Source organism: Sinohyriopsis cumingii, chromosome 17 (assembly GCF_028554795.1).
Source record: "Sinohyriopsis cumingii isolate HCF-2022 chromosome 17, ASM2855479v2, whole genome shotgun sequence".
Classification (NCBI taxonomy): Eukaryota; Metazoa; Mollusca; class Bivalvia; order Unionida; family Unionidae; genus Sinohyriopsis; species Sinohyriopsis cumingii.
In genome coordinates, this window is record NC_142977.1 from 90000588 (window position 1) to 90025255 (window position 24668).

General features: G+C 37.0%; 1 protein-coding gene across 1 annotated transcript in view; it reads left to right on the forward strand.

Moving 5' to 3' along the window:
- LOC149779396 (late secretory pathway protein AVL9 homolog) overlaps positions 1–24668 on the forward strand; it is a 162040-nt gene that overhangs the window by 43248 nt on the left and 94124 nt on the right. The window contains exons 6-8 of the mRNA XM_089940061.1: positions 3556–3635; positions 15256–15325; positions 24296–24413. Coding sequence (XP_089796187.1) covers positions 3556–3635; positions 15256–15325; positions 24296–24413 — 268 coding nt within the window. The remainder of the gene's footprint in view (positions 1–3555; positions 3636–15255; positions 15326–24295; positions 24414–24668) is intronic.

Here is a 24668-nt window from a genome sequence, read left to right on the forward strand (position 1 = left end):
GGATTTACAAATTTTCTAAAAGTTAGCTTGACCCAGGTGGATTGATTGGAAAATTGAACTTGCCCCAAAAATCGTCAGGTAGAAAATGGTTTTGAAATTGCCAGACTTTTTGAGAGAAAATAAGAGAGAAAGAGAAGGAAAAATTTAAACAACCATGAACAGCTGCATTTAATTTTAATCATATTTTGATAGATGACGTTATTCTTTATCCTTCCAATTAAAGTTCAAATGATCATGCATATTTAATTATACATCAAGTAGAAAAACAAGGTAAAAATATGTCCGTCACTGAAATAGTCACAAATTGTCCATGATTTCACTCTAACGTGTTCTTCAGTGATGTGTTATGTCCACACATGTTTGCTTCCACTTCCACTTGTCATCCAATTTTCTGTCATTTTCTTGATTATACTCACAACTGAAAGATTTGTGAACACTGATTTTATCAATGAACTTCACAGTTATCATATTGCCATATTGAAATCACCATCATGTATCAAAATATTTGAAAAGATAACTTTTGAGATAGAGATTGAAAGTACTTTTTTATCCATTTAATTGTTTGCCATGTTATGTATCTGTCTCCTGTTAATTACCTCATAAACAACAGATCATAAACCATGTATGGGTGTTACATTAATTTTTCATTTCATCTATCATGCTTTGAATGAAATCCTGATGGTGAATCGTATCAGACAAGTGCCTTTTATTTCCAAACACACTTGTCAGTGAAATCTCTTAAGTTGTATTATTAACAATTAACACCTTACTCATGTAAAGACGGTAACATGCATTGAAACAATCTTTAGACTCCATGAAAACAATCTTTGTCTCGGCCAGCTCACAAACTGTCTGAGTCTAGGTTAGGTGCCTGAATGTTGGCTAGTCTTGGATACATACAAATATTTTGATTAAAATTTAACTGATAAGTTAGAATATCAATATTTATTCCTTATATATCAAAACTGGCTTGAATTAGAAACTGTTCATATTATCATGTCTTTGCAATAAATTGCAAGTGACCTTGACATTGATTACAAGATAGAAATATGCATTGTGGCATTACATATGGAACACTAACACTACCCATCTCAATTTTTGGACTTGCCCACGGGCAAGTGACTTAGAATCATGAGCTTGCCTGAGCTGAATTTGAACTTGTCTTTGGAATTAGGCAAGTTGTAAATCCCTGGGCATATGTCAAATACATAATTGTGATACAGGATTTCAAATGGTTTGTCTGAGACTTAGGGGTTTCATCAACTATATAATTATGATACAGCATATCAGATGTTAGGTTGGGACAAAGTATATTCATCAAATAACTAATTAAAATACAGCATCTCAGGTGGTTTGGATGGGACCAGAGCAATTGACTTTAAAGCTTACTGTCAAGTCAGGACAATCAAGAAAATGTCTTGACATCTCAATGAATAGGACAGTGACACTGATATGACAGTCAAGAAAATATGACACATCAGTCATTAGGACTATGACACTGATAAGACAGTCAAGAAAATATAATGACATGTCAGTCAATAGGACAGTGACACTGATAGGACAGTCAAGAAAATATGACAAGCTTGTGAATAGGATGATGACTGATAGGACGGTAAAAAAATATGACATGTCAGTCAATAGGACAGTGACACTGATAGGACATTCCAACTGATTATTGACTGTTGCTTGTGCATGTAATTCAGATTCTGTAAATAAAGTGAATTAATTACAGTTTTATCAGACTCTCAAAATCCACACCTTTAATACTTAATTTAATTTTTAAAAATGAATACTTTTAATACTTAGTTGAATATAGTTTTAATTTTTATGATATTCTTTATTCTGCAAGTAAGATAATTTTAGAACAAATTGACAGTCAAATGATAACTCCTGAAACAAACAGCATTCATTTATTCAGGAAAGTGATGTATGTGATGTAAATAAAACATTTCGCTGCAGTTGTAATGCAGGTTACAGTTTACAAACAAATTAACAGATTTAACAATTCATAGAAATGACAATTGAGAAATGACATGTTGGGTGGATACAGAGACACAAAAATCTGATTTAATGCAAGTTCATTATCTAAGTCATACATTTTTGCCAGTTTATTTTTTTTAAATGACCAGTTTAGTCAGTGGTTAACAGAATAAAAACTAAAATTACTTAAATCTTTTGGACATCGATTTGTTTTCACCATGGAAACCTGATTGACTGACTTTTCAGTTGGGCATATTTTGCATATTGTTGTTAAACATGGTTCATACAACATTGAGATCCCCTTGAATTTGAGTTATTACCTTGAAAATGTCAATTTTGACTTTGAAATGTCCTTGATAATCATTACAAAATTCCTTGAATTTTTTCTTATACTCCATGAATTAATGAGGGATTGCAGAATAGTAAACCTAAATATAATATGTCATTTAAATTCAGAATTTTTTATTATTAAATGTGTTTTCTAAAACTGATAAATAAATAAATAAAGTGTAATAAAATGGGGTGGATCCAGTGATACATGAAATGTGTAATTACCCAATGTTATAACATCTATTTGCTGTAGTGGTGCACTAATTACTGTAGCTATATTTTATGTTTTACTTTTGTACATATTTATGCAATAATAAAGTAACATAATAATAGAGAAGTTAAATTTCAGTAATAATAAATTATCCTTGAAAACTTTTTGAAGTCCTTGAAAATAAACACTCTAGGTCTGTATGAATCATGGTTAAACATGTTTTGAATGCCACTTGTTCATAAGTTCATAATCTTTGTGCAGCCAGGTTGCATATCTGCATTTCATTTGTGGTTATAAATGAAAGATCGTACTCATTTATTAGTCCTCTGTAGGAGATTTATTTAAAATTTAGGATGTTGTTGCCCTTTTTTCCTTGGCAATGCATATTCATTGACTGTGCTTCTCATTTGTAAAGCACGTTAACATAAGTCAACGGGTGACTTAATTTGTTGAATTAAAACCAAGTTTCTGTAAACGATCACATTACCATAAAACAACTGGTGACATAAGTCATTGCATGACCTTCACATACACTATATGAAAACTACACATGAATCTTGTGAAACAATCCATCATTGTCCAAAGATCAATGCCCATCTAAAGCATTGTGATCTTGTGTTGTGGTTTTTTTTTTAAATATTAAAAAGGAGTTCTTAATCACAGGTAATTCTGTTATATAGTATCGAGTATGTTAGAGAACATGATTCAGCTGACAAATGTACAAATTTGTATCACACAGTTATTACTAACTTACATGTGTTTCAAATGAAGTTGACCATAGGGTGGTATGACCTAATTATTTGTTGCCTTTGTAAACATGATGCCATCATTATCACTTTCTAAAGGACAGTGGAGACATCTTCAACTTTAAGATATAATGTAAAAGTTATGTGTTGAAGTTATATATTGTGAAAACAGTGGGAGTAAATACTAACATGTATTTCATATTAAATGTGGCATTCTGCAAAAACATTGTGTTTCCATTTTGTGCAGTTATGATCAAGAATGAGAATTAACTTAATCTGTTTTTTCAGGGATGTCAGCTAGAGATGTTGTGACAAGCTTCAAACACAGAATCCTCTTACTTTTCAAGCTTATTCTGCTTGAAAGAAAGGTAAGTAGCAGAGTAGACAAATGGTTAGGGCCAATTTAGTCACAGCTACTCATTGGGGGGAGAGTGGACAGCATAACCACAGCTACTCATTACAGGGGAGAGTGGACAAATAGCTAAGGCCAGCATAACCACAGCTACTCATTACAGGGAGAGTGGACAAATAGCTAAGGCCAGCATAACCACAGCTACTAATTACAGGGGAGAGTGGACAAATAGCTAAGACCAGCATAACCAAAGCCACTCATTACAGGGGGGAGTGGATAAATAGCTAAGACCAGCATAACCACAGCTACTCATTACAGGGGAGAGTGGATAAATAGCTAAGGCCAGCATAACCACAGCTACTCATTACAGGGGAGAGTGGACAAATAGCTAAGGCCAGCATAACCACAGCTACTAATTACAGGGGAGAGTGGATAAATAGCTAAGGCCAGCATAACCACAGCTACTCATTACAGGGGAGAGTTGACAAATAGCTAAGGCCAGCATAACCACAGCTACTCATTACAGGGGAGAGTGGACAAATAGTTAAGGCCAGCATAACCACAGCTATTCATTGGTAGCAGAGTAGACAGATAGTTAGGACTAGAATAATCACAGCTGCCCAATAGTTAGCTGAATAGACAAATAGCTAAGACAAGCATATGACAGCTACTCTTTCTTTGACAGAACAGACCAATAGCAAGAGCAAGCATAACTGCAGTTACTCATTACTTAAAAGAATAGATTAATAACTAGGGCCAGTACAAACCAGAACTAATTATAAAGTTGCAGAGTTGGCCAATAGCTAGAGCCAGTATAACCTCATCAGCTTATTACAAATTCAAAATGGCTGCCATCACTTAACAAGGTTGAGGCAGCAGCTCTGGAATTTTGTGCTGTTTCTCATGTTATATGTTTGTTTACTGGGATCATCAGCATTGGTGGTTTTATTATGCATAGGCTATTCTGTTGAAGTGTTTTTCTTCATTTGCTTGTTTTGGGTGAGAGAACTATTAGACTTTTTCTCCCTTATCTTGCCCCACTTGTACTTGTGAATGTTTCTTCCACTCTGGTTGGACAAGTACAGGTAAGCTTTCTGTATATGGTTTACTCAGTTGCATCCTGCTCATACATGTTACTATAGGCAACACTTGATTGATGTTTATCTGCTTTGGCAATCCATATTATTTAAGGGCACTTAGTCAGCTGCATTGGTAGCTTATGTGACTTAACAAGATAGGTTTGGCTACAATAATTTTATATGCATGCATATCTTTATGCCCTGAGAAACTCCTTATATCTATTATTCCATCATTACTGGTACATACAGGTGAGTTTCCTTTACCACTGCATCCTTAGTGTTTACACACTGTGCATCGATGATTCTACCTGTACATGCCATCCTTGACCTTCCCTTCAGGTAGTATTATAATTAAGATCATTTGCTATGATCACTATTTTCCAGGTAACTATCATTTGGTAAAGTTCTATACCCACTCTGTATTTAAACAAGACCGGTGCAGGCCCACAGGTTTATACTTCTCCCTACAGGTGGCATTGTCATAATATTTTACCAGCAGGCTTCATTTGCTTTATTTGTTTGTCTATTTTCAATTTTTTTTTTTTTTAATAAAGATTTAGCTCTGCGCCAACATTACATTCAGAAGACATGTATAAGACTACACATTTTTATACATTACGCTCTGTTTGTTTCTATTTGTCTCACAAAGCACAGGAACACACAGCTAAAAGAATGACAACATCATATATCTGCATGCTGACCTTTCCTCAACATGAAAATTTCTGGCAGACAAGTGAGATAAGTCAACTCTTACCCTTCAGCCATGAAGAACTTGACATTGATACACTCTGAAACAGCTCCAGCACCCAAGTCACCACCACATGACTCAGCATTATTGGCGACTTTTATTGGTCCTCTAATGGCCTTGACCTCTTGTAATTTGACTCTATTTCTATTGGGGCACAGTGAGGGAAATAGCTAAACAAACAGCCAAGTTCCCATTCACTCAGCAGACATATGGACCTAATACATGGATCTAACATCCTGTAATCCATCCCAACCTGTCGATCCTGATTTCTTCCTCCCCACACAGATGGCCTATTTCTGTTCCTACCAGCCTAGGCCACATACTAGGGATCATGAATGTCTCAGTCACCAGAAAACAGCCTAGCTTCCAGTTCGTTGAACCTGACCTACACAGGCATTTATGGGGACCAGTCTAACCCATGTCCTCTCTCATGACACACATTTGTTATGATGCCCAGCTTAGTTCCTCACATTCCAACAGATGTCACTTTGCAATTTCTCAACACTATGCCAGGACAGGAGACTCCTTAATCAGTGACTGCTTGGATGTCACGATTTCTAATTCAGGGTGCTGTGTGAGTTTAGTGAATGGCAGGCCTCATCACTCTTCATCAGCTAAACCTCAAGCAGTACAGGAGTCTTTAGCCTCACCTCATGCAACCAAGAAGATGTTGCTTCTTCTCAAGTGACGTCATCAATTCTAGACTCTCCAATGTCACAGTCTTCCAAGCCACCATTGAGTCCAACTTCAATTGCTTTGGCAGTCTCAGAGAGTTAAGGACATTTTAGCCTGCCTTTGTCATCAGTTACAAGATCCATGCATCAAAATTTCATTTGCAGCTCTACCTTTGCCGAACACCAGTATTTAATTTGGAAACCTCATCTGTTGACAGTGATATTGCTGCATGGGGATGACAAAGCCATACTCCATATGTATGGATCAGATGGTCTTTGATGACACTTAGCACTTAGTATGCATTATCGAAACCATGGATTCTTTGGTGGACTTCATCTCTATGACTATCTTCCAAGAGGCAGAGTTTATCCTTTCCCACTCCGAATTTCTCTGGGCATGCAGGGGAGTCAGCATCAAGAATGGCCCAAGTACTGAGCAGAGCAACACACTTTCCCAGTGCCGTAACAGTAGGTACATTTTACACATGGCTCAACTCCGTGCTTTCTATCTCCAATTTCCTTAAGGATCACTGTAATGCCAAACAACAAGCAGAGCCTTTATTCTCTAACCTTCTATTTATTGGCTAGATTGAAAATGTCTGTACAGAAGCCACCAAGGACACCAGTAATCACACCCCTGCAACAAGAGTCGATTATGACATTATGGGAATTCAACAAAAGGAAACAAGGGCCACATATATGACTCGTATCTCTGAAAACCATCCTGTAGAAATCTCCTCCCAGTTAAGGTCACAGCTCAAATCAAAGTGGATAAAACAAAGAGGGTCCTTTCATTCGAAACTAATTCTCCTGTGTTTCATTCCAGCCTTTCTTTGTCTCAAAAGGCAAATGGCATTATGCCATCAATCTAAACACTCTCAATCAATTCATTATTGCCTCTTTGTTCTCAGTGGCAACATAATGGCATATTTTGAATGCTGGCCAAGAGGGAGACTTCACAATCGATGTGGACTTAAAAGATGTGTATCTTTATGCCCCTATTCATGAGGCTTCCAGGAATTTCCTGCAATTTGCATACAATGACATCATATACCTATTTTGAGCAAACCCATTTGAACCCAACATCAGCCCCTGGGTCTTCTTTCATCTGATAGACTGAGTAATGATACATGTCTGGACCATTTCTATAGCAGCATTATAAAGTTATCTGGACAACATCCTGCAGAAACATCAGGTGCATGATATCTTACAACACAACATGATAACCCTTGTTTTGCTGCATACCAATCTGGGCTTTCACGTCAACAAGGAAAACCAGGCCTAGTACATCTCAACAATTTGTTCATCTAGGTATGGAGTTCAATACACTGGTAAACATAGTTCATCTAAGACTCACAGTAATGGGCATTGAAAATCTGAATCATGGTGGCTTATTTTCTTTCCTCACAGGAATTGCTTTGCCTACTAAGCTTGATCAGTGTGACAGTGGACCTCATTGTCTTAGGCCACCTTTATATGTGTCCATTGCAAATGATTCTTCTGTCCCAATGGAGACCAAAAGTTTGCCAACTGGACCAACCCCTCACCATCTGCAGAATTGGAGCAGCCTAATTTGACTCATGGTGGGTATACCTCACTGAGTACAACCATCAGAGATTACAGTCTGTACCTATGGAAGTGCAGAATTTGGGGAGCCCACCTACTACCTTTTGGAAAGCAGTCAGTGGATGTTCTTTTCAGGAGTGACATCTGCATATTGATATTGTGGAGATGAATGCCATTATGAAAGCCTTTCACTGGTGACAGGAAAATTTCAATGGAAAGATCTATCCGACAACTCTTCAGTGGTGACTTGTCTCAAATGATGAGGAATCAAGTCACAAGACCTTTGCATCATGGTGTGGGGCTTTCTAAAGTGTGTTGTCTACAACAAATCCATAAACAAGTTCATCATATCCTGGTTCACCTAATAATACTAGCTGATTCATTGTCCTGGAACAATCACCTAATACAGATGGAATAGTCTCTCCGTCCCTCGATTTTCACTCAGATATGTACCTGATGGGACCAGCTGTTGGTGGACCTGTTTGCAAGAAGGTTTAATACCAAACTCCCAGACTTTGTCTCCAGTCCTGGACCCAAAAGCCTGGGAAAGACAACTTTCTATCAATAGCTTGGAATGGCCTGGATGCATATGTTTTCAACATCTGTGATTCCAAAAGTGATAAAGAAAGCAAGAGAATCAGAGTGTTGTCTCATCCTCATTGCACCATTCAGATGGAAGAAAGTCATTGATCTATCTTGCATTTGAAACTCCTCGTAAAATTTGGATTTTCTCTCATTTACTCAGACAACTTCAATGGCAGTTGTTTCATCCACTTCCAGAGCTACTGAACCTGCACATGTGGATCATATGAAACAGGCCCTCATTAATAATCAATTCTCACAATCAGTCATGGAGAGAATCACTCAAACAAGAACGCCGTCCACAATGAAAGCATTACGAATGAAATGACACATTTTCACCCAAAGATGCCCAACAAATACATCCTACCTCTCGAGGTATCTATACTGCAAATAGCTAATTTCCTCCTCTGGCTCTTCAAAGAGAGAAAGTTAGCACTGAGTACTATAAAAGGTTACCCCTCCATGATTGCTGACACCTTTTTTCGTCACAGAAGAGAGGATATTGGACAAAACAAGGAATAATAAAACTTTCTCTTTGAGTAACCTTAGCCAGAAATATTAGCCCGTTTCCCAAGTAGAACCTGACTAAACAAGGCACCTTCTGAACCACTTTCAAGGGCTTCTCTGGTATGCCTTTCATAAAAGATATGCTTTCTCATGGCATTAACGATGGTGGGCAGATTTAGTGAATATGTGCTGTATCAGCAGACCCGAATCTCATGCAGTTCTGTCTAGACAGGTCTGTCTCACTGATGATGGCATCATCTTTCATTGCCAAGAACAGGTTGCCTTCCTTGGGTAACCAGACGTTTGTCATGTCCAGTCTTGACACATTAGTTCAAGGCCACCTACAAGACCCATCCTGGATTGAATGGGTTATTCGCTTTGCATATTGAGAAATAACCCCAGCATGAAGAACTTATCATGCATTTCGGCTCGTGAGGTTAGAGCAGTTGCCCCCAGCATAGCATTCAAACGGAACTGTTATCCAGCTGAGAGCATTCCATGCATGGGATGGAGTATGGAGTCCACATTCTCTTGCATGTATCTCCAAGATCTATCAACCCAATCAGCCCAATTCGAACTGGTTTGACCTATATCTGCAGCTCAACAGGTCATACTTCCAGGTTGCTCGACAGCTTGTTAAGAAGTGGCTTCACAACTTCCGCTGGATTTTGTAGGGGGAACTGTTTCCTTATTTGAATCTAGTCGGCTTACCTAGAAGCTGTCTTACATACCTTAGGGGACCGGAGATGGTATCTTTTGGGGTAAGGGGATATACCTCCCTCAACCTCTTATTCTCTTGATGTATTATGATTGGGTAACTTATTTGAAGAAGAAACCAATTTTTTCTAGTAAAATTATGTTTCTTCAAACATATTTCCCCAATCATAGTACACATACACCCTCCCAGCCTCCCCACAGTTACATCCATAGAGAACGTGCCTTACGCTGCAGTAGTAACTTACAGGTTCACAGGTTAGGGGGCGCTCACCAGTTATTTTGTACTTTTGAGAGAGTGACCTAGGTAAGGTGAAGTTGTTTGCATTTGTAACATGCACAGTGGAGATAATGTTGGCATACCTCTATGTTACTTTTATGTAATGTGGCTGACATTTCTTTGGATACTGTACTTGTGGAAATTGTACATGATCTAAGCACACGGTACAACAAAATGGATGCTCCCCTGTGCTTGACAAATTAACCAGAATTAATCAAAAGTACACTAACTTTAGCAGTTATTAATATAGGGAAAACGAATTTTGCTGAAGTAGACAATAGCATTTACTGAAAGTGCAATGAACCAATTACAAAAATATCTGAAAAGTAAAAAAAGTTATCGGCTCTTTTTTCTACAATTTACCTCTGAAGTCCAGGAAGTGAAAATGACCATGCGGAGCTAGCAGTTTTTTATACGGGCACATCATAAGTGAGCCCAAGCTGTATACTCTAGAACCTAAATTACACCCATCAATCATATATCAAAATAAAGGGAATTAAAAGTTCTTTTAACAGCACCTAAGATATACAAAGTCTTTATTATATAGCCAGTATAACCAGTGAAGAAATCCTGGGAAATTCTTTTTCCTTAAAATTGTAACCCTATGCAAATTACAAAACTGTAGAGCGCCACATTATGCCACCAATCCTTATACCAAGGGGGGATCACTCTGGCTGACCAACGCCTAGATTGGCAGACCATTTTTAACACCCTTTAGCTAAAAGTAGTATCTGGGAGGGCTGGATTTGCAAGGTAATAGTAGTTCTTCTTAGGTGTTATGATTGGGTAAGTATTCTTGAAGAAAAAGAAGAAAAATTTTACTAAGAAAAATTGGTTTCCGAGGGCATTGGCATAACTATGGTACAGCATTATAGTCACATTTGAAGTGGACTGAGTTACCATATTTACAGCATGTTTTCAGACGTTAAAAAGTAATTACTTTTTTGTTGTCCAAAAACATGCTAAATTTCTTAATTTATTGTCTGAAATCAAACATGTAAATAAATCCCCCCCCCCATTGCTGTAATGATGTTATCGTTAGGTTATATGATGATGTGTTGCCTTGAAGTAAAACAAGTATTTTTATTTAATTTTGATTTAAAAAAGACAAAAGTTTAAAACTAGTCTGATAAAAAATTGTATAGTGACAACTTTCATTTGTTTAGTACAATCCATAATATGTTTAATACTGTACTTGTATATGAAACAACTATGAACTTGAGTTTAGGTCACATGTTAGAAAATTCATATATCAGTCTAATCCCATGAGAAAAAAACAATTAACACTGCACTGTATATAAAAAATGGTAATCCCTGTTTGATCTATATTCCATTGTCAACAAACACGTGTCACTAAATAATTGAATGTAATGTTCATTCTCACTATTAGCATGAGGATGTATGGTTGTTGTTTACATGCTACAAGTACAGGTACTTAAATTGGCCTAGATTCTGGTCTGCATCAGAAAACTATTGTCTTGCTGAGGCTACCATGAGGATGAGACTATTCATAGGGAAATAAAACAGGAACAAAATAACACTTTACCAAAACTTCTTTGCAAGATGTCCCACCTGCAATTATCTTGATGGCCAGATATCTAGTTTTAAAGGATTGCTAATTTAATTTGTGGGTTATTTTTCTTCACTGTTAGTTGCCATTGTAAACATAAGCTACTTTTCTCCTGCAATATGGAAACTTTCATGTCAGAATAAACTTGTTCCAATCACTTTGAAAAATTCAACAATCATTGAGATGCCATTGCTTTTATTCATGTTTGGTACTGACTTCCTTTGATGAAGGGTGTGCTACGTTTATTGAAGATTGTAGCCAGCTTGTTTTCATGAAGGATACATGTGTTATTGCAGTCACCGTGAAACTTTGGACAATCAAACATATGCCCGTTTGTTATTTTGGCAGCAACAGAGAATAATTGTAGAACAAAGTATGGGTCAGAGCTGGCAGCTTGTTCAGTTTAAATCATTAAAAACCAATGTTCAGTTTTGGATGTATGTCAGTATATATGTTTATTTTTTTTTATCTAGGTGCTAACATTAACATGACAGATTTAGTTGTTTATATTCTTTAATAAAGGTGACCTATTTGTTGTGGTTCTTTCTTCTTTTCTTGTCTTGATCTTTACCTAGTCTTGAGTAACTGAGCAGAACTTAACCTAACGATGGGTAGCTCCAAATTGAACTTGCCAATTCAAAAGAGTCAGCTTGTTAAAGTTGTTTTGATGCTTATCAGAGATTTAAAGGTGACTAGGTGATAATTGTTAATAATATTATCCATAGTACGTAATGGCCCCCACTAATGGGTTTGTTTTTGTTGCCCGATGCCCATGAATTTACTAATCCATGTTGACTCTTTGATGCATTGTTTAATGAGAACAGGCAGGCTTCATGGTTTCTAAACTAAGCCATAAATGACACACATGCTTGAATTGGTTTTGTATGTAATGTCTACACTGATGACCAGTCATATGTTTTTTTTAACCCTTTACCTCATAGAGCAAAGTTACCCAGTGCAGTGTGCAATAAATAGAACACCTGTTACCTATTCGACTCCATACCCATAGGCCTGCCTGTTAACTGTTAAGAAGTGTAGTGTATGTTACTTTTAACAGCAATTTTAACTATTTTACACTTTTGGTACACATCTATTATGTGTGGAAAAATGTAAGACTAAAGTCCGATCATTATAGCTGTGTAATTACTTTTCACGGAAGAATTTTTTATGTGCTTTAAAATCTTGAGAGAACTCGTTCATCGTCAAGTCAGTGAGACCGTGTGACCAACCATAGCTGCCATTTCTCCTACTTGAAATTTACAAGTTTTTGTCTGCGTCTACATCACTAAGTCATCTGAATTTGATAATTGATAAAAACTAATTGCTGCCTACATCAATATCAGAGCCTTTACCTAAGTTATTGAAGCTTTCATAGTTGTGATTCTAGTCATGAAAACTTCGTAAGTACTAAATGAAATCAGCGACCTCCATTTTGGAGAGTGGAGATTACAAACCAGTTACTTTAAATAGCAGATGTTGACCAGAGCATAAACAGTGACCACGTGATCTGACGTAATTGTCATTCGCAGAAATGAATGTATTATTTAATAGGGTGTTTTCCCCAAAGGTGGCTCTATGAAATCCAGCTTAAAATGGCTGATGTTTACAGCAGACGTCAAAAGGCGCTTCCATGCGAATGCAGTAGAGATGTCAAAAGGTGCTTCCATGCGAATGGAGTAGAGGTGTCCAATAGGAAAATGACATATATTCCATAATTGATGTATTGGAAAATCTGGGGTTTTTTTTCTCCAATTTTGCTGTTGCTACTGTATGAGTTTTATCCATTCATTATTCTTTTTTCCCCATCTCAACTTATTATTTCACAAATATATTCTTTCATAAAATAATTTAGGATAGATTATTACCATACAGCATTGTTTTATTCTGTTCTTATAATTTAAAAAATATAATTTTTTTCTTTTAGTTGTAAGACCTTAAAAGTATATAATAACCAGCAAACATATTTGGTTGATTCTGATTGTGACTAGTTCCCAAAGTAGTAAATTGTAGACGATAATAAAGATTAGCGTTGTTGCTCCTGGTCACTTTGGTTCTCATTATATCTTTAACTGCAGTTATGTTGTTTTAGTATTGTAAGTACTACTACACAGCTACACATCACATGGTATGAGGAACTTAACTTAGTAGAAACATCCAAAGTAAAGAGCCTGGGGCAGATTAGGACATGTTGTTCACATTTGCACAGTCCTATGGTTTGTTTGTTGTTTAAATAATTAGGAAACCATAATTATTGAATTACTGCATTGAATGATTATGTGCACCCAATGAGCTAGCAAGGGGCCATTTGGACAGGCAGATGTTGGCATTTTTTAATTACTGATACGTATTATAAATTAAATTATTCCAGAAAATGTGAAATTTTCAGTTTAAGATTTGCTATTGCTTCAGCTGTTTTCTCACATTATATAATGCTTAGCGGGCTTACGGTATAGTTCTTCATTTGTTGTGCACCATTCATCTTTTGTAGTGGATTATTCAAGTTTTTGTTTCACAGTTGCTGTCTGCAGCTTTCATATCTTAAACACATTTACCTTAATTTCAACGAAATTGTCCTAGCATTAAGCTCTTTTAGTTTATTTTGATGATGCCATTCATTGATCAGATATAAAAACGATTAATACAAATAGATAAATGTTTATATAAATTCATCTGAGAAACTACTACTCAGAATTTGACAGAAATGATCCTGGCATTGAGGTCTTTCAAATTTATTCAAATGATGCCACTTCACCATCAGTTATGGCTACTGTTGCTAACAATATAAAAACAGTTTAGCAGAATTTAACCAAATTTGACTGAGAGCATCCTAGAATGAAGGTCTTTCAGATTTGTTGAAATGACTTTTTCTAAATGAAATTCACAGCAGAATTTAACCAATTTTAACAGAAAGCATTTTGACAAGAAGGCCTTAAAAATAAAATTTAAATAATCCAGTAATGAAGTTGGCCACTGTTAATAAAAACAGAAAAACTTTTAAATGACTTTTGAAAAACTGCAAAACAAAATTTCACCAAAATTTGACATAAATACTTTCAAATTTATACAGAAACTGCTCTGAAGAAATTGACTAGATTTGAAAGAAAGCATTTTGGTAATAAGGGTTTTCCAGATTGGTACATTTGGTACCAATTCACCATTAAATATTACTTTCATTACTACTGGACAATCTTTGATTTACTTCTTTTCAGAAACTACTTGACAGACTTTTATAGAAAGAATTCTCACATGAATAGATTATATTTCTATACAAATCTGCTATCGTATAAAACAAGCCCAGGAATCCATACTGACTGCACAGATTACCTTCCCTTGTTATGTCAAGTAAGTGTATATACTAGAAGGGTAGGGCTCTAAACAGTTTTTAAGTTATGCATAAAGGACAAGGGGCTGGGAGAGATCCAGGACCTGGTTGTGTAAACAATTTCCTTTTTATGCTGGGAAAATGATAGATGGATAGACAGACAGATAATTATGGGCCTCTTATCCAATGACTGTTAAGTCAAATTTGCAATCAGTCATTGAACTCATTTGTTGGAGAATGTCTTGCAAGTATGACCATTTCGGGATATCTGTATAATATTTATACAATTAATAATGAATGGATAACACCTCAGTGAAACGGCAAATATGGATTGTATAAAAAGGGCATGTTCATGTACATAAATTCATCAGATATATCAGGATTGTATTATTTATCCTATATAAACACCTCTAATGTTTTTATGATGTATTTCATCAATATCCAGCAGCTTTGCAAATTTTTCAGGAAATATTAGCAGCAGATATATTTGTATTTAATGTTTCTGGGTGAAATGAGTAAAGTCATGAACAAAAACATTTAATGAAAATGAACTCTGGAGATTTGTTACTATAAATTATTGTCTTTTATTTATAGGTTTTGTTCACCGGTGGACCTGTTAAAAAAATAGTGAACACCTTGCTATCAGTGTTATCACTTTTTCCAGGTAAGTGTTCAGGGTGATGGATGCATATTGAAAGCACAGCATAATTTAAATACATGCCTTCAGTGTATGAGAAACAGCCAGTTGGGAATGTTCTTTTGTTCTGGCTGTGACAGTTCAGGGGTTAGTGTGCAAAGCTGCCTAGTGAGTTGTTTGTTCTGATCTTTCCCAGATCTACTCTGGTTGTTATATTGTGTCTCTGAGTAATACAAAATGCATTTAATGCACTGCTGATCAACAGTGTGTCAGTCTCTTGACCCCTGTCATTGCATACATTCTATTGTAAGTCTTTTGCCTACATTAATATAATGGGTTTTAATAATATGTTAGTACCGATGTCATAATGAATACTAAAACATTTAAACTTATATATTCCCATACTTCTACTATTAAATCAGATTTTGTCTGTTGCAAGAACAGTACATTGGTTATGGTTGTCATGACAACAGGTGTGGTTGAGAAGACATATGCATGCCTTCTTTGAATTTAAGGTAGTGGTGTGATGGTTGTGTCTTCAAATTTGATCAGCTTTATAGATATTACACAGCATAATAAAAAATGATAAAAATTATAATCTTGATGCAACATTTACAACTATCTCAGGTTTCAGCAAATATTCACAAGTTCTGAGAATGATGTTTTTAAAACATTACCCAGATAGTTGGTAATCCAAAAAATGGTGCACTGGTGTTAAGCAAATACTTCTACAGAGATGATGTTTCCTATCATTCATTTTACACTAGTGTAATATGATAGTGTTATACAAAAAGGTTTGCTTATGGTGAAAGGTTGCATGCTACAGTAGCAGTGAAATGTGTGGGTATGGTGAAAGGTTGAATGCTGTGGTAGCATTGAGATGTGTGGGTATGGTGAAAGGTGACATGCTATGGTAGCATTGAGATGTGTGGGTATAGTGAAAGACAGCATGCATGCTATGGTAGCAGTGAGATGTGTGGGTATGGTGAAAGGTTGCATGCTCTGTAGCAGTGAGATATTTGGGTATGTTGAAAGGTTGCATGCTGTGGTAGCAGTGACTTATGTCTGGGTATGGTGAAAAGCAGTTTGCATGGTAAGGTAGCAGGGAGACATGAGGGTATGGTGAAAGGTTGCATACTATGGTATCTGTAAGATGTTGATATAGTGTAAGATTGCATGCTATGATAGCAGTGAGATGTGTGGGTATGGTGAAAGGTTGAATGCTATGGTAGTAGTGAGATGTGTGGGTATGGTGAAAGGTTGAATGCTATGGTAGTAGTGAGATGTGTGGGTATGGTGAAAGGTGACATGCTATGGTAGCATTGAGATGTGTGGGTATAGTGAAAGACAGCATGCATGCTATGGTAGCAGTGAGATGTGTGGGTAAGGAGGAAGGTTGCATGCTCTGTAGCAGTGAGATATTTGGGTATGTTGAAAGGTTGCATGCTGTGGTAGCAGTGACTTATGTCTGGGTATGGTGAAAAGCAGTTTGCATGGTAAGGTAGCAGGGAGACATGAGGGTATGGTGAAAGGTTGCATACTATGGTATCTGTAAGATGTTGATATAGTGTAAGATTGCATGCTATGATAGCAGTGAGATGTGTGGGTATGGTGAAAGGTTGAATGCTATGGTAGTAGTGAGATGTGTGGGTATGGTGAAAGGTTGAATGCTATGGTAGCATTGAGATGTGTGGGTATGGTGAAAGGTGACATGCTATGGTAGCATTGAGATGTGTGGGTATAGTGAAAGACAGCATGCATGCTATGGTAGCAGTGAGATGTGTGGGTATGGTGAAAGGTTGCATGCTCTGTAGCAGTGAGATATTTGGGTATGTTGAAAGGTTGCATGCTGTGGTAGCAGTGACTTATGTCTGGGTATGGTGAAAAGCAGTTTGCATGGTAAGGTAGCAGGGAGACATGAGGGTATGGTGAAAGGTTGCGTACTATGGTATCTGTAAGATGTTGATATAGTGTAAGATTGCATGCTATGATAGCAGTGAGATGTGTGGGTATGGTGAAAGGTTGAATGCTATGGTAGTAGTGAGATGTGTGGGTATGGTGAAAGGTTGAATGCTATGGTAGTAGTGAGATGTGTGGGTATGGTGAAAGGTGACATGCTATGGTAGCATTGAGATGTGTGGGTATGGTGAAAGGTTGAATGCTATGGTAGCATTGAGATGTGTGGGTATGGTGAAAGGTGACATGCTATGGTAGCATTGAGATGTGTGGGTATAGTGAAAGACAGCATGCATGCTATGGTAGCAGTGAGATGTGTGGGTATGGTGAAAGGTTGCATGCTCTGTAGCAGTGAGATATTTGGGTATGTTGAAGGTTGCATGCTGTGGTAGCAGTGACTTATGTCTGGGTATGGTGAAAAGCAGTTTGCATGGTAAGGTAGCAGAGAGACATGAGGGTATGGTGAAAGGTTGCATACTATGGTATCTGTAAGATGTTGATATAGTGTAAGATTGCATGCTATGATAGCAGTGAGATGTGTGGGTATGGTGAAAGGTTGAATGCTATGGTAGTAGTGAGATGTGTGGGTATGGTGAAAGGTTGAATGCTATGGTAGTAGTGAGATGTGTGGGTATGGTGAAAGGTGACATGCTATGGTAGCATTGAGATGTGTGGGTATAGTGAAAGACAGCATGCATGCTATGGTAGCAGTGAGATGTGTGGGTAAGGAGGAAGGTTGCATGCTCTGTAGCAGTGAGATATTTGGGTATGTTGAAAGGTTGCATGCTGTGGTAGCAGTGACTTATGTCTGGGTATGGTGAAAAGCAGTTTGCATGGTAAGGTAGCAGGGAGACATGAGGGTATGGTGAAAGGTTGCATACTATGGTATCTGTAAGATGTTGATATAGTGTAAGATTGCATGCTATGATAGCAGTGAGATGTGTGGGTATGGTGAAAGGTTGAATGCTATGGTAGTAGTGAGATGTGTGGGTATGGTGAAAGGTTGAATGCTATGGTAGCATTGAGATGTGTGGGTATGGTGAAAGGTGACATGCTATGGTAGCATTGAGATGTGTGGGTATAGTGAAAGACAGCATGCATGCTATGGTAGCAGTGAGATGTGTGGGTATGGTGAAAGGTTGCATGCTCTGTAGCAGTGAGATATTTGGGTATGTTGAAAGGTTGCATGCTGTGGTAGCAGTGACTTATGTCTGGGTATGGTGAAAAGCAGTTTGCATGGTAAGGTAGCAGGGAGACATGAGGGTATGGTGAAAGGTTGCATACTATGGTATCTGTAAGATGTTGATATAGTGTAAGATTGCATGCTATGATAGCAGTGAGATGTGTGGGTATGGTGAAAGGTTGAATGCTATGGTAGTAGTGAGATGTGTGGGTATGGTGAAAGGTTGAATGCTAAGGTAGTAGTGAGATGTGTGGGTATGGTGAAAGGTGACATGCTATGGTAGCATTGAAATGTGTGGGTATAGTGAAAGACAGCATGCATGCTATGGTAGCAGTGAGATGTGTGGGTATGGTGAAAGGTTGAATGCTGTGGTAGTAGTGAGATGTGGGGGTATGGTGAATGCTATGGTAGCAGAGAGACATGAGGGTATGATGAAAGGTTGCATACTATGGTATCAGAGATGTTGGTATAGTGAAAAGTTGCATACTATGGTAGCAGTGAGATGTGTGGGCATGGTGAAAGGTTGAATGCTGTGGTAGTAGTGAGATGTGTGGGTATGGTGAAAGGTTGAATGCTGTGCTAGTAGTGAGATGTGGGGGTATGGTGAAAGGTTGAATGCTATGGTAGCAGAGAGACATGAGGGTATGATGAAAGGTTGCATACTATGGTATCTGAGATGTTGGTATAGTGAAAAGTTGCATACTATGGTAGCAGTGAGATGTGTGGGTATGGCGAAAGGTTGAAAGCTATGGTAGCAGTGTGATGTGTGGGTATGGGGAAAGGTTGAATGCTATTGTAGCAGTGAGATGTGTGGGTATGGTGAAAGGTTGAATGCTATGGTAGCAGTGAAATGTGTGGGTATGGTGAAAGGTTGAATGCTATGGTAGCAGTATGATGTCTGGGTATGTTGAAAGGTTGAATGCTATTGTAGCAGTGAGATGTGTGGGTATGGTGAAAGGTTGAATGCTATTGTAGCAGTGAGATGTGTGGGTATGGTGAAAGGTTGAATGTTATTGTAGCAGTGAGATGTGTGGGTATGGTGAAAGGTTGAATGCTGTGGTAGTAGTGAGATGTGGGGGTATGGTGAAAGGTTGAATGCTATGGTAGCAGAGAGACATGAGGGTATGATGAAAGGTTGCATACTATGGTATCTGAGATGTTGGTATAGTGAAAAGTTGCATACTATGGTAGCAATGAGATGTGTGGGTATGGTGAAAGGTTGAATGCTGTGGTAGTAGTGAGATGTGGGGATTTGGTGAAAGGTTGAATGCTATGGTAGCAGAGAGACATGAGGGTTATGATGAAAGGTTGCATACTATGGTAGCAGTGAGATGTGTGGGTATGGTGAAAGGTTGAAAGCTATGGTAGCAGTGTGATGTGTGGGTATGGGGAAAGGTTGAATGCTATTGTAGCAGTGAGATGTGTGGGTATGGTGAAAGGTTGAATGCTATGGTAGCAGTGAAATGTGTGGGTATGGTGAAAGGTTGAATGCTGTGGTAGCAGTATGATGTGTGGGTATGTTGAAAGGTTGAATGCTATTGTAGCAGTGAGATGTGTGGGTATGGTGAAAGGTTGAATACTATGGTAGCAGTGAAATGTGTGGGTATGGTGAAAGGTTGAATGTTATGGTAGTAGTGATATTTGGTGAAAGGCAGTTTGCATTCTATGGTAGCAGTGACATGTGTGAGTATGGTAAAAGGTTGAATGCTGTGGTAGCAATTAGATATGTGTGGGTATGGTGAAAGGTAATTTGCATACTGTGGTAGCAGTCATATGTGTGGGATGGTGAAAGGTTGCATGCTATGGTAGTATTGAGATGTGTGAGTATGGCGAAAGGTTGAATGCTATGGAAGCAGTGAGATTTGTGGGTATGGTGCAAGTTTGTTTGCATGCTAGGGGTGAAACAATTCATCGATATATCGATACATCAATTCCTTTGCTGTAACAATACACATATTAGTACAAGAGACGGAGAATTGATACAAAATGATACTGTATGTAAGTTATTTTAGTTTTCAGCAACCATGAATAATTATTAGTTTGCTTTGTTATTCTTTAAATATAGAATTCATTTAAAAAAGCATTTCCTAGGCACTTATTTTTATTAGTGAAAACGAAAAAGACCATTATGAATAGTTGCTCGCCCTCAGCAAATGAACAGTGACATGTTTCATGATCTGACTCACACGTCCATTCCATGCTAATTATCTTAACCCAGCAGCATGTTCAGCATATAGGATACAATCCAGATGTTTTCCATGTGTATAATGAAGGACTATACTCATCATTTTATAACCACTTTTATGCTAAGTTTGTGTGTTGAATTTCATCTTGTCATCTTTAATCGATTTGAAAGCTATACTTTACCGGTGTGTCACACAGTGAAATATCTTACATTAAAACCTCATCGGTGGTTATTGCTTGTTCTGGTCGAGGTTAAATAATCACTACTGATCAGAAATTTGCGTAGCTTATTCCATGCATGACAAGCAGGAAGTACTAGCAAAGCAACAAATTTCATGCATAAGTCATTGATATGTAGTACTTAAAGATGCTGTCAGGGTGTGTGATTGTATGAGTCATCCAAATTTGTAACAATTTGCACACTCGGAGAAGAGTGATGTGCAAGAACTGCCACAAATTAGTTGAATGGCCTGTATATGAAAATGTGCTCGGCAAAGTATAAAATTTGTATTTAACTGTACTTGTCTCGACATCTGTTTTTCGGGTAGGCTACTGTTTACACATCTGGGTTCTTCAAACACAACAGGAATGGTTGTTAAACTAAATTTGATTGGCAGATTGTGCCCTGAAATAAGCATTATGGCATTGTTTGAACCTTCCATGAAGGATGTTTTACAAATGTGTGTTTAAAATAAGGGCTACCTAGTAAACCCAAAATGTCTGATTCCTGGTTCATTATGTTTTCGTTCAGCAGATACTGGATGGTGATAGTAATGATGACAACAATATTTAAAGTTATGAAGTATATTGGATTATTGGAGTTGGGTAATTGTTAATGGAGATTTGAGTGATTTTGAGTCCAAAAATGGTGTTAAATACGAGTCAGTACATGTTCCATAGAAAAAAATAGATATCATGACAGTCAGTCTCCTTTGTAACAATATTTGAAATTAAATGTAGAAAGGGCAGAATACTGAGCATATTTAAAATAGAGACAATTTAAAAGTAGAATGCAATTTTCATTCTTGTATCAATCAATTTAGCCCTGTGGATCATATGCTACAAAACCATATATCCATATCAGGGTTAAGATAAACTTAATAAATAAGGATAAAAAATGAAATTAAGAAGTAAAGATATTTGTTTGAATACCTCTGTGCAAAAGATAACATCAGTGAGCTCCGGAAAATTGTAAATAACAGCCACAAAGATCAGTTTCCCAACATCTTAAAGCTAAGAAAGCTAGCTATGCATATGCCCCTTCAGAAGGAAGCACAGAAAAATATTCATACAGATAAGGAACAGAGTATACTAGGAAATAATTAACACATAATATTTATACAACTAGAGGTGATATCTTTTAAAGATTTTGATTTCAGTAGAGTTCTAAAAATATGGAGCAGGAAGAAAGCGAGACGGATAGATATTGAAGTGTTAACTAAATATTAAATGGCACCCCCCCCCAACTAGCAGCCACCCACTCCTTGCGGCCAGAATCCATTGGCACCGACGTGTTTGTGTTCAAAAGTACCCCTCATGAAAGGCCACCCAACCAACCCGACCAGTGGCCAGCATATTAGTGCAATAATATAAAATGTACCCCTCACAAGCGGCCACATTTTATTTTAATATGTATCCAGTACCAGTATTTTATTCATAATGTGTGTTGAGTAATCCGATTTGTTTTCCGAAGTCAGGTTTTCGTTACTGAAAGAAGAGTTGACTAAAGTACATGTACCACTGAGGTTAATATTATATCATTTATGCCTCACGAGAAGCCACATTTATTCCATAAAGCCGAGAAAGACTCAAATTTTAATCCATACAAAAGGGTAAGTACATGTAATCCGATTAGCCTTACTGCTGTGTTATCATGAGATGTCCGGTTTAGTCACTCTGATAATTATTAAGATTAAAATTATTGAACAGTAGTAACAGCTGAGAAGTGGTGGTATTGATGTACAATACACAAGTCAGCAAGAAAATGGTTTGATAGCCTTTGTGTCTTCCCTTAGTAGGATATTGAGCTTGTTCACTTTGATAATTAGAGGCTCTTGCTACTGATAATAATAATTGTCAAGATTACAAATCCTAACAGCTGCGAGATCAAATCTTCGTGATGTTAAATGGTACATAACAAAGCCATTTTGGCTTCTCTCACTTAGTGTAAAGAAATGTATAAAAACAATAGGGTACCGGACTACAACTAAGGAATCATGTGACAGGATCACTTCCTTTAAAAACACATGGCAATTTGTTTAAATGCATAAAAATTGTTTTATCAGTCTTGTAGTTGGCAACTTGATTAACTTACTGCAAAAAGAACAACATGTCATCGAGGAAAAGAAAAAAGTGGGAAGGTGGAATGGATGGAGAAAGGAAATTGTCTGAGGCAGGAGATGTTTGTATTCTGATTTGAATGACAAGGTTTTTGAATGGTTTTGCACTGCACATGCTAAGAAAATTCCACACACTGGTCTAATGATCCAAGAAAAAGCAACAATTTTGTCAGTTGAAATTTGATATGATGATTTTACCACAAGTAACAGATGGTTGCAAAGATTTCAAGTCCGACACAATAATAAGTGTTCTGTCCTTAGTGGAGAATCAACTGATGATAATAATGAAGTTGTTGAAGATTGGAACAAAAGACTAAATGATATATGCAGGGTATATGACAGCAAGGATATTTTTTATTGTGGCGAGACTGGTTTGTTTTTTAGACTGTTACCAACAAAGTGACAGATGATGTGATCTGTAACATATTTATAAAGACAGTTTTAAAACTACATCAATGGTTATTCATAACATTCTTTTGAAAATGATGAAACAGTTTGTTTTACATTTATTTCACAACATGCATGTGATTTTTAAATGAAAATATTTAATGTTTTAGAATTAAATGTACTTGTGACTTTCTTCATATGTATTTACTATTCGCATTTGTCATCCCCCTCTAGAAAGGCCACCATCATTATAAGGCCATTTCCCTGCCGCAATAGGGGTGGCCTTATAAGAGGGGGACTACTGTATCTCGCTTTGGAATTTCTCTTTAATATGCAGAGACATTTAGCCAGTGATTGAAGGTGCTGATGGAATAAATAAAATTAGTCACAGGGTCAGCAAGGGGGGCAGATTTTAAACTGCTCAAGTTTATCACCTTGTGTAAACATTACTAAAATTTGTGTCACATACCATACAGGGGGTCCTGTTTTCAAGGTCACGGTCATAGATGGTCAGCATACATTTTTTTCATCATGCTTTCACTTTCACTGTGTATAAGTTTAAAGCCATTTGAGATTAAGGGATGAAACATAGAATACTTACAGAACATCAATAAAAGTCATGTTGTATACTATATCATGGGTGTTATCTTTAGGGTCAGTCCGTACAGAAATGATATATAATGCCATGGCTTGCAAGCAAGACATAGTGTTCTGTGAAATCCATACAGAAGTGTTACATAATGTAATGACTTTTGAACTTGACATAGAGTCTTTGAAATGTGGATGATACATTATGATATGGCTTGCAAGTAAGATATGGTTTTCTTTGAAACACTTGTTTCCTTTGAAATCATCAAATATTTCATTGTTTTGATTTATCACAAACATTTAATCAAGCTGTGATTTTTCTCCTTGATGTCTATAGTTTTTGTTTTTTTATCCGGCCAGGTATGATAGAATCAGGGTTGACAGAAGCAGCTATGTACAATGTTAATAGATCCATTTCCCCAACTCTCAAAACAACCAGATTTGGGCAAGGAGACACTGAAGAATTTCTGGAAATAAGGTATTAATTCTGGAAGTTTGGTGTTTATCTGTCAATTAATGTACAGGTAATTTTACCTAATGCATGCATCATATAAAATATTCTTGGCCTGGAAATCATAAATTCAAAGCTTAAGTTTCCACTATCATCGAGTCAGAGATAAACTTTCAGAAGTAATGTTGTTTGTGATTGATTGAAACAAAATCTCCAGCTCAAATTCAAATGCAAGAGTTTTTCATTTCCAAACATGTTTACAAAGGATAATATGACTTGTAT